We start from the raw sequence: 9,514 nt of genomic DNA, 5'->3' as shown, positions 1-9,514 counted from the left end.
AAGACTGCTTGATATACAATATGTCTACTCACATATTCTAGCATTACTGACAATAACTCCTCAATGCATGTGTCATTGCTGCTCCCTTCATCTCTAACAGACATTTTCTTATGTATAAATACTTGTTATAAACTTTTTTTTCTAATCAATGTTGTAAATACTGTTGTTATTTATTCGATTTTTGATTTGATTTGATTTGTTCAGTTGATACTAATCAATTTCACCAATATTGTCTCGATGCTTGATGCCGACTTTGCTTACATTTCATTTCAGGTCTGAGTCAGAACCAAAATGAGCACTTTCACTAAATGATGACGACGCAGCCATGAAACTTAGTCACGTACTTTTGTTTTGAATCAGGAATGATCATTTTGAGATATGAATAATGAATGAAATCATTACCTGTCCCTCCCCGAAGGCTGCAACTGTGCCGGTAAATAAAACCTAATGCAACATGTTTTCTGCAACACCTGCTCGATGAGAGCGATCATATCCGTCTTCTCTTGATTTTGCTTCAGCTCATCAGCCTCTCCCCGCTGCGGCAGTACTTGAATTAATCAAAACCAGAAACCCTGACAATGTTTCTGACCATGAGTCAAGCTCCATCCATCCATCCAGTTGGCCCAAGACGATTCTCGCTCCACGACAAGAAACCGAAATTCTTTTAATCATGTTTTTCATGTAACAAATGGGCTTGAAACCCGACATGGGAAAACATCTGGGACATTAGGGGGAAGTTTCTGTTTCCGAAGACAAGCCTCCATATGAAGAGCTCTCAGCCACGTAAAGAGACAGTGATGAAAGGCTCTGAGGTTCAGGGAGATGGAGGAGTCACACCAACCGGTCAGGATGACAGATCACCTACTTCTTGGCGTGTTTGCTGCTTCGCTGACACTTATCACACTGAGGGAGTCTGACTGGGGCTTGGTGCCCAACATGGGGGGATTGGAGTCGGCTAAACGACGTAGGCATTGCTCAAGTGACACATCCAGATAGTCATAGTCTTAAACCAACATGTCCCCAGTCTAGTCCAAGTCCTAAACTAGTCACGTCACCAAACGTGATCTAATTTAATAGAATGTGTAATAGTGGAACTGGAGTACAGTAATTTTAAAATGCTGTAAATGAATGTCTGTTACATTTTAAGCTAAGTTATTGAACGTAGCGGAGCATAATAATGGCTCCTGTTCCTCAGTGGTCCGAGGGGGTGAAAGTCAGGGGCTAAAAAATTATGAAAATTCACAAACTGGCTCGAGACACAACAACATCTATAACTGCTGGATGTCTAGGAGAGCCACTCAAGTTCGACTTAAAATGTGATGTTAGCGGCCCCTGGTGGCCAAACATATCTGTTCTTATAGGTTCAGCATTTCACCAACACCATCATTACATTTAGATTTATAAAATCTTTAAACACTTTGACTTAATGACCAAATAACTTAAAAAACAGTGACATTCTCTTAAGTCTCAGCTGCTAACACCGTGAATACAGTAAACATTAAAAATCAGCATTTTACTGTTGGCATTCTCAGCATGCTAATGTTAGCATTTGATACTAAATTGCAAATGTTGCTTAAAATTTGTAACACTATTGTTTTTGTATATAGATCACCACAAAGGCACTTTCAATTTGATGCCTTTAGTAAGTTAAAGTTTTTGGGATTCTGTCATCACATCACTCCAGTCTGAATGCATACAACCTGATTTTAATTTAATGTTACTTATTTTACTGAGACACAGAATTTTATTTCGCAGTCAACAGCCCGGTTCTGAGAAACCTGTTAACTGCTGCATGGAACGTCCAGCAACTGTTGATTGAAACGTGTATTAACCTGCTTTGAGATTCTTTTTTTAGTCTCATAGTAATGAAAACGTGTCAATGTCACTTTGAACTAAGTAACTGTATTTATAGTTTTAACAGAGCCTCATTTGACACTGAGCCCTATTAACTGAGCTCTCCACAGACGTCTCCCTGTATCTAAAATAGGCAGGAAGTCCATCACGGGGGTGAAGAGGGACAAAGTAGGCCAAGGACTCTCACAGAAAATAGACAGTGACTCACTGAGGGGCCACGTCGTCTTGGGAAAGAAAAGGAAATGACAGAGTTTTAACAGTAATGTAGAAATTAGGATTGTGATGTGAGGAGGCCTGTTATTCCAGGCACATAATGGCTGGATGCTGGATGTTAGCTATAGTTGCAGCACGTGGCTGAGCAGTTACTCCAGTACTGTAAGTACAATGTTGAGCTGTCAATCAATGATCTGTATATTCTCCTTTTATTGCACTTTAATCTTAATTTCCCTTAAACAAATCCCTGTTATTAGTTACTTTAATGATATTAGATGTAGAGAATGTGATCATGTAGAAAGGTAATAAAGTAATAAAACGAGATAAAAGTAATCACATTATAGATAAACTGTGTTACAAGAAGGATTCAAAACTGTACGGATCTAGAGAACAAATGATTATCAATAACATGTCACGTAAACGAACTTGATATTTTATTATTTGATTAGTGATTTACTAGTGATTGCTGAAGCATGTGTTGAACTATATTAAGAGAATTTAATCTCCTCCGGATCATACAATTTTTTTATGCTAAATATTCTGAAAAACAACAAGTTACTGTAGTTGTTTGATGAATGTAGTAAAGTAAAAAGTACAATATATGTATCTGAAACTGCAATATTAAGTGGCATGAAATTGAAATATTAAATAAACACAAATCTTAATATGACAGTGTATTCCATGTGTGTGATAGATGTTGTAGTTGAGAGGAATTAAAGGTGCTCAGTATTTCTTATGGCAAAATTAAATAGTTTAAACAAAGCCCAAGGTTTGTTTGCCTGCACTGCCCCACACTGGATATAAGTCTTACTGCATGCTGATCAGGAAAGCAACAGTCATAGTTTCAAAACCTCAGCTGATCTTTATTTACAAGTCCATACATGATAATAAAAAAATGAACATACAGGTGGTGGGCTCAACCCTACAGAGGTAAGATGGTGACAAATGCTCAAAGCAGCACACAGAAACAGTCAAATTCTCTTTAACTCAATTTTCCCTTCAGTTTTCTTTCTGAAATACTGAACAGGTAGTGTTTGTTGGGCAACTCTCACTTTGATGAGGAAATGAACTATTGAGAAAGTTGTTGAGGGTCGATTCCAGCAAGTCAAACCTTCACGGCATACAATGACACACAGATGGGCACCTTCTTGTTCAATGCAAACACATACATAAGTAATAGCTTTTCACACTGCAAAACTGAACTATACGATTCTCAGTCTCGTAGGAATACACACGACAAACGAAACGTAGGAGTGACATGGGTTGAAGTAAATCTGACAAAACAGCAAGTCATTTTTTTTTGTGAGTGTTAATTTTTAACAATAAACAAACACTCGCAGCTGATTCTTAACAAAGTCGTTCATTGTTTGGATGAAGACGTGGAACTTGTTGAGGTTGGAGGACACATTCAGGAAAAAAGAAAAAGAGGGCAGGCGTTGAAGGGTGGGCTGATTAAAACAAACCCTTGGCACTTGGAGCTAATAAAGGAATAAAACCAGGCATTGGAACAGGCAATAGATCTGTGGTAAGGCGTCAACAACAATAGTCATTGTGACACACACACTCTCACACACACACAAACACACTGATGTGAAAGCTTTGTAAAGCTGCTTTCACACATGCACTGAAATCCGGACATTTTCCTGACACTTTTGCGAGGGGGCTGCAGGTGAGAACACGTCGTCAAAGACAGTTGTTCCGGACTTTTTCTGGAACTTTTTCCTGCCATCCCCCCAGTAAAATGTCCGAGTGAGAGTGACACAAAAGATTTAACAATAGAATTATCTTATGATGAAAATTAGGTGACATACAAGTTGGACAGACAATGAGATTTGAGAACATCTGACCCACACAATCTCCTGCTGCGTTCTTCATTTGTGAAAGGCAAAGTCTGAAAAGGTCCGGGCACAATTCCCCAGACATTTCACAGAGTTCATTCTGAAAACTGCTTGTGGGCACAGTCACATATACGCTAAAGCAGAGAGAATATCATGGGACACCAAATTTGAACCCCACACGAAGTCACACTGCTGATTTACTTCGCCGTAGGAAGCAAATGTCGGTGCAGACTGGGAGTGAACGGGAGGCGAAGGTTCGTCACTACTACATTCGTGTATGTGTGATTGCACCTTTACACATAGCTCAGTTGTCTCTGCTCAAACTAAAACCACCTCTCTGATGTCACGTGAGAAACATCATAAAAGTGGTCTCATCTACAAATTAGCTTGTTTTAAACACAAGAGGAAGTTACTATATAAAAGACCTGCTGATGCTTGTATTGTTGCCTTTACTGGAAATACAAAAAGATGCAAACACAGGAGGGTTCACCGTTAAATCACACACATCCATTGATTTATACACAACAGAGTTCACACCTCAAACTATATCTTCTATGTATTTTAGTTTGGGATTAAAATAAATAAAAAATCAGTGCCCCGTAGTTTGAGTGTCACTCTATATGCTATTCACACAAAAGCAGACAGGCATAAGAGGTGCAGTGGAACAAGCAACGCACATGATGCTGTGCACATTTGGAAACTCAGCAAAGATACATATATATATATAACTTATTTTTCCTCACACACGCGGTCAATAAGATACACTACATCTCTGCATGTGCATGAGACTGGTTTCATCTGGAAAAATATGTTCAAGTATGTAAGAGGACTTCTGTACACAACTGAAAAACAAAGATTTTTGCATCTTTCAGTGCATCCTTCAGCGCCTTCTTATGACACAACCCCCCATATTACTGGACAGCACTGGCATCGGTCTGTTGAGTCGTTGTTGAAAATTAGCTTTTTTTTTCCATGGGGAATTACAATGAATGCCGTATGCGATGCAGTACTGAAATAGATTATTGTTATAAAGAGCGGACTGTTCCCCCTTGTACTGTGAAGTTCACATTTGGCTGTGAATGTCTGGGACAAAGTGTTTTTGTCTTATCTCTGGTGGACAGCTATTGCCTTGGGTTTGAGGAGCAAGGTCGTGGATCCATGGGTACATACTCCACAGGCAAGGGCCTAAAATTAATGAGGGAGAGGAGAAAAAAAAAAAAAAAGTAGAACGACAACTAAGAACCCACAAGTGAGCTTCAACAGTTTGGCACTGAAAACAGCAACCGTCAGTTACAAAGGTTTTATTAGAAAAGATATTTAAAAACGACTCAAAAGAAATAAAAAAACTCAACAATCCTGTCCTGACTTACATTAAACAGCAGGATCGGGTGGCGATGACAAACACGCAATCGAGCTACTTCCGATTCACAGCAGCGGAATCTTCGTCCTTCAAGACAAACTTTTTCCTCAAAGCCTCTGAAATCAGACTTGCAGAGTCCTCCTCTCTCAGGGACGTGCAGCCTCTGTTGTACCTGTCATGTCAAGCGACAGAAAATACAAGCCCACTTAAGAACTGTTGAGCATCAACAAAATGCTTTCACGATGATGAATAATAAGACAGTTAGATGTGAAAGTGTAAAATATAATTTTAATGTGACATTTAGGGAAATATTCCAATTAGTTTTCTTGCAACTTTTGTATTTGTCTGTTAATATGAAGCTGCAGCAGTTTGGCTCAGTGGCAACACTTACCTGTCTTTGCTCATCTTCATGCGGTTCATGTCCTTCAGAATGTCCATCACGTCGGCAAAGCTGGTGGACTTTGACAGTGACACTGTGTCCTCTTCAGCCTCCCGGAAGTCCATGCTTGGCCTGTCCAGGTCAAAGGTTGCTGATGCCGTCATGGAAACAGGTGGCAGAGGGTCAGGGACCAGCTCTGACACCACAGAGACCACATCTTTTTCATCTTCCTCCTCCTCCTCTTCTTCCTCCTCCTCCGTGACGTCACTGATGACAAAGGAGGCAGCAGCAGTGGCAGCCGGCTGGTAGGATGCCGCCTCGAAAGGCGCCATGGAGAAGCTCATACTCGTGTCGTCGGGGGAGAGCAGATCGGGAGTCAGGGGGTTGGAGCCTGAAATAAATCAGCAAAGCAGAGGAGGGAAATAAGTGGATCTGTAATTATTACATTGAGTTGGGATGGGACAGCGTTACGAGAAACTTAACTATCTAAAATGATAATTTCTTATGTCAATTCAAAGCAAGAGTATAGGCATGCTACTGTTTGGAGTACCTCCTACTCAAATAACATGATACCTACTCATTGCATCCCTGTGAATAACAGCCTCCACAGAACGAAAGATTACCTTAAGTCACTGACCTACAAACAGATGCCAAGGCATCTTAGTACAAAAGAGCTTAAGGAGAATCAAGGCAGCTGACTTGGCAACAAAAGAATCACACCGCCATTAAGTCAATAACTCGGTAAAACACACTCACCTAACCAGACTAAAGCAATCTGAAATCTGCATTACTCAAAGCAGCTTTTGAAGTAGGGAGAGTGTTAAGTTAGATAACTTACCAGAATCACTTGACACAATCTTGGCAATCTGTGCTCGGAGTCTGCTGAGCTCGTCCTGCAGAGCTGTTGTTCGATTTAGCGCCGTGACCCCGGGCTTCTTCAGTCCCTCCATCCTTTTGCCCTCACGGCGGAAGTTGGGCACAGATGAGTTCCTGTGGAGCACCAGCAGGGGCGTGGGCCGCCATTCATGCTTTAGAGGACGTGAGTCGCTCCTGGAACAGAAGGTTGGTGTCATCGAGCTGAATCAAAATAAATAAGTTCAGCATTTATTTTGTGCTGCATCTCCTCTGATGCTTCTAATTCTTAACCTGCTGCCCAGAAAAAGCCCCAGCACTCACTTTATTTGGTCTGTTTGTAAAGTCTGATGCAATCAAACATAACAGGGCTACAATAACTCCTGCAAATACGCACCTGATAGTCAGAAAAGGCTGGGATATTGCAGGTAGGGAGAAGTGAATTGGCGCTACAACAAGGTGTAGTGATTAACTATTTACACACCGTACTCGAGCATATGTCTCCTCTTCATCTGCAACAATCCAGGCAATGTCTGCCAAGGTAGGAACCATAGGGCCATCCATAGGCCGAAGAGAGGGTAGGCCTGGTAGTTCCTATTGCACAAAGACACAAGTTAATATACATGTCAAGATGTTTTTGGCAGTTTTATTGCCAGATAGAAATGGGTCACATTGGATCTGATGTGTACCTGGAAACATGCTCTTTGTGGAGGTTTGAGTGGGAGAGTAGAACCTATTCTTCTCACAACACTACGGGTGGATCCATGGGGCTTATTCTGCCAGATAGGAATTACTTCCTGTGAAACAAAACACTGTTACTACATATGATGAAAGAGTATAATTCATATCAATACTTACTTTAAATTGAATAATCGTGTAGGGGGAAAGTTTTTAATTTAAACAGTAGGAAATAAACGTACTGTTTCTGTGTCCATGGTGATGGGGGGGGTCAGTCTGACTCGCTGGGAAGTTGCACACCAATGTTTGGTGCTACCTGTGGCTTAAGATCGACCAGTTCAGCAAACAGATGTCATGTCTGTCTCTGCCAACTATTGGGATGTAAATTAGTGATGAGTTAGAGCATCTGTTGAAAGAAATGAGCAGCAACAACTTAAAAACTGTTAAAGTAGTTGATTGAATGCCAGAAGATAAGTGAATCATTTAAAAAAACGGACTAGTTTAGCTTCTAGTGTGTGTCATTTCCTTGATTAAAATGCATATAGTCAGTACAGCCTCTGAATTTGTAAAATGCTGTGTCATTAGAGAACATATACATTTTCTTTGTATGATTGGATAGGACTGGACATTGGGCAATTAAACATCAAATATCGATAATTGACTTTGACTGGTCAATAATATCAAAGTTCAATACATAACATAATAGATATATATTGTTTATGTATGATATCGACTAACATGAACATTTTTATCTCAATACATTTTTGGGCCATATTGACCAGCCTTGTTATACTGTAGATAGATATTTGAGATATTGGCACAACTTACATAATCTAACAAATATAACACAACTTTATTAAAGGTAATCCAATCTAGATCAAGCTCTTTCATTAGCTAGAGACCATGCATACAATAAACCAGAGGTAGCAGAAGTATCCACCACTACAAAGAAATATAAAATTCAAATATTCAAGTTAAAGGGACAGTGTGTAAGATTTAGGTGACAGGGATCTATTGGCAGATATTTAATGTAGAATAATTCTCATGATGTTTTCACTAGTTCATTTCATCTAAATTGTATGAATTGTAGTTTTCTTTACCTCAGCAAAGGCCCTTTATATTTAAATACTTTATATTTACATCGAGGGGGTCCTCACTACGGAGGCCATTACATTAGTCCTGGACAAACTAAACACCTTTTGAGTTTTTATGACAATTAAAGTCTACCACAGGTTCTTGTTCATGTTTGGAAGGAGAGGGTGAGGTGAGGGGTGTCCAGCTGCAACATGACATTTCAACACTAGATATCACTAAACTCTACACACTGAACCTTTAAGTTCAAGCACCTGAACCTTACATTTAGTACTTGAGTAATGAGTATTCCCCATCCATAACAAAAATATCACCAGCAATAAGATACAAAATGTGATTATCTTAACATAACTGTTGATAAACTAAAGCCAACAGAGTAACTTTAACTTCATGATCACCCTCTCACTGTGAGTAGTTAAACATAAACGCAATCATCAAGGCTAACACAGCTAACACGCTACATTTAGTATAGGACACCCGCTATGCTAACTGCACAGCAGCCGACATTATCGTCTATACGAGAAGATAAGAGAAGCCAGAAATGAGGAAGAAAAGCTTTTAGAGATGTGGTTTGTGATCCGTTGTTCTCTCCTCCATCTTTAGCCGGTTGCTCCGGGCATCGAACAAACACAGTCAGTTAGCTTTAGCAGCGGCCCCCGGTGTGACCCTCAGCCGTAGAGCGACATGTTCCTCTCTTCTTCGCTTATATTCACGAAGTGCCATTTAAAAAACACACAGGGGTGCAACTTACGGTAACTAACAGATGGACGTGTGGAAGCTGCGGCGGTGAACAGTTGGTGAATCTCCGCTTCTCCTCTTCGTCTTTCAGTCTGCTGCTGCTGTTTTCCTTCATCAGGCCGGAAACTGTGCCTCGCTCTCCCTGCGATCTGATTGGCTGGAGCCCCATGACCTCACTTTATCAGAACCGACCATTGAGCGCCCCCTAGAGGTGGAGGTAAGCGGTCAAGTTTATTTATAAAGCGTTTGGTCTCATAACAGAAACATGTTTTTATATTTCACAAACACATCTACGAAAGAATTGTCACTTTATTTAGATTCGTTGACACTGACAAAAACCCAAACGACCCCATCTATTACTTATCAAGTGTTAATCGGCTGTAATTTATTAATTCATCTTTGGTAACGAGTTCACAGTGGATCAGTTATCATCCAATAACAGGAAATCTTCTGTCCCCCTACACATATTGAATATGTTTGTATTTGCACCCTGTTTACAATTGAGCAAAT

The 9,514-nt window shown here is 40.2% G+C and overlaps 1 protein-coding gene across 3 annotated transcripts; it reads right to left on the bottom strand.

The window, feature by feature from the left end:
* Positions 1 to 2,909: 2,909 nt before the first annotated feature.
* On the bottom strand, positions 2,910 to 9,155 carry mtfr1l (mitochondrial fission regulator 1-like). 3 transcript variants are annotated; one of them, XM_020085111.2, is made up of 8 exons: positions 9,018 to 9,155; positions 7,417 to 7,545; positions 7,186 to 7,293; positions 6,981 to 7,090; positions 6,483 to 6,694; positions 5,657 to 6,035; positions 5,276 to 5,437; positions 2,910 to 5,090 (listed from the first exon to the last, which is right to left on the bottom strand). In XM_020085111.2, the coding sequence occupies exons 2-7, from the start codon at positions 7,429 to 7,431 to the stop codon at positions 5,320 to 5,322; spliced, it is 942 nt and encodes a 313-aa protein (XP_019940670.1). In that variant the 5' UTR covers positions 7,432 to 7,545; positions 9,018 to 9,155; the 3' UTR covers positions 2,910 to 5,090; positions 5,276 to 5,319. The 3 variants fall into 3 exon arrangements, with proteins under 3 accessions (XP_019940670.1, XP_019940671.1, XP_069391921.1); XM_020085112.2 differs by having other exon boundaries at positions 7,417 to 7,580; positions 9,018 to 9,147; XM_069535820.1 differs by having other exon boundaries at positions 2,910 to 5,437; positions 7,417 to 7,580; positions 9,018 to 9,147.
* Between the last annotated feature and the right edge of the window lie 359 nt (positions 9,156 to 9,514).

The sequence above is a fragment of the Paralichthys olivaceus genome, chromosome 12, assembly GCF_024713975.1.
Source record: "Paralichthys olivaceus isolate ysfri-2021 chromosome 12, ASM2471397v2, whole genome shotgun sequence".
Classification (NCBI taxonomy): Eukaryota; Metazoa; Chordata; class Actinopteri; order Pleuronectiformes; family Paralichthyidae; genus Paralichthys; species Paralichthys olivaceus.
This window is presented reverse-complemented; position numbering and strand designations above follow the sequence as displayed.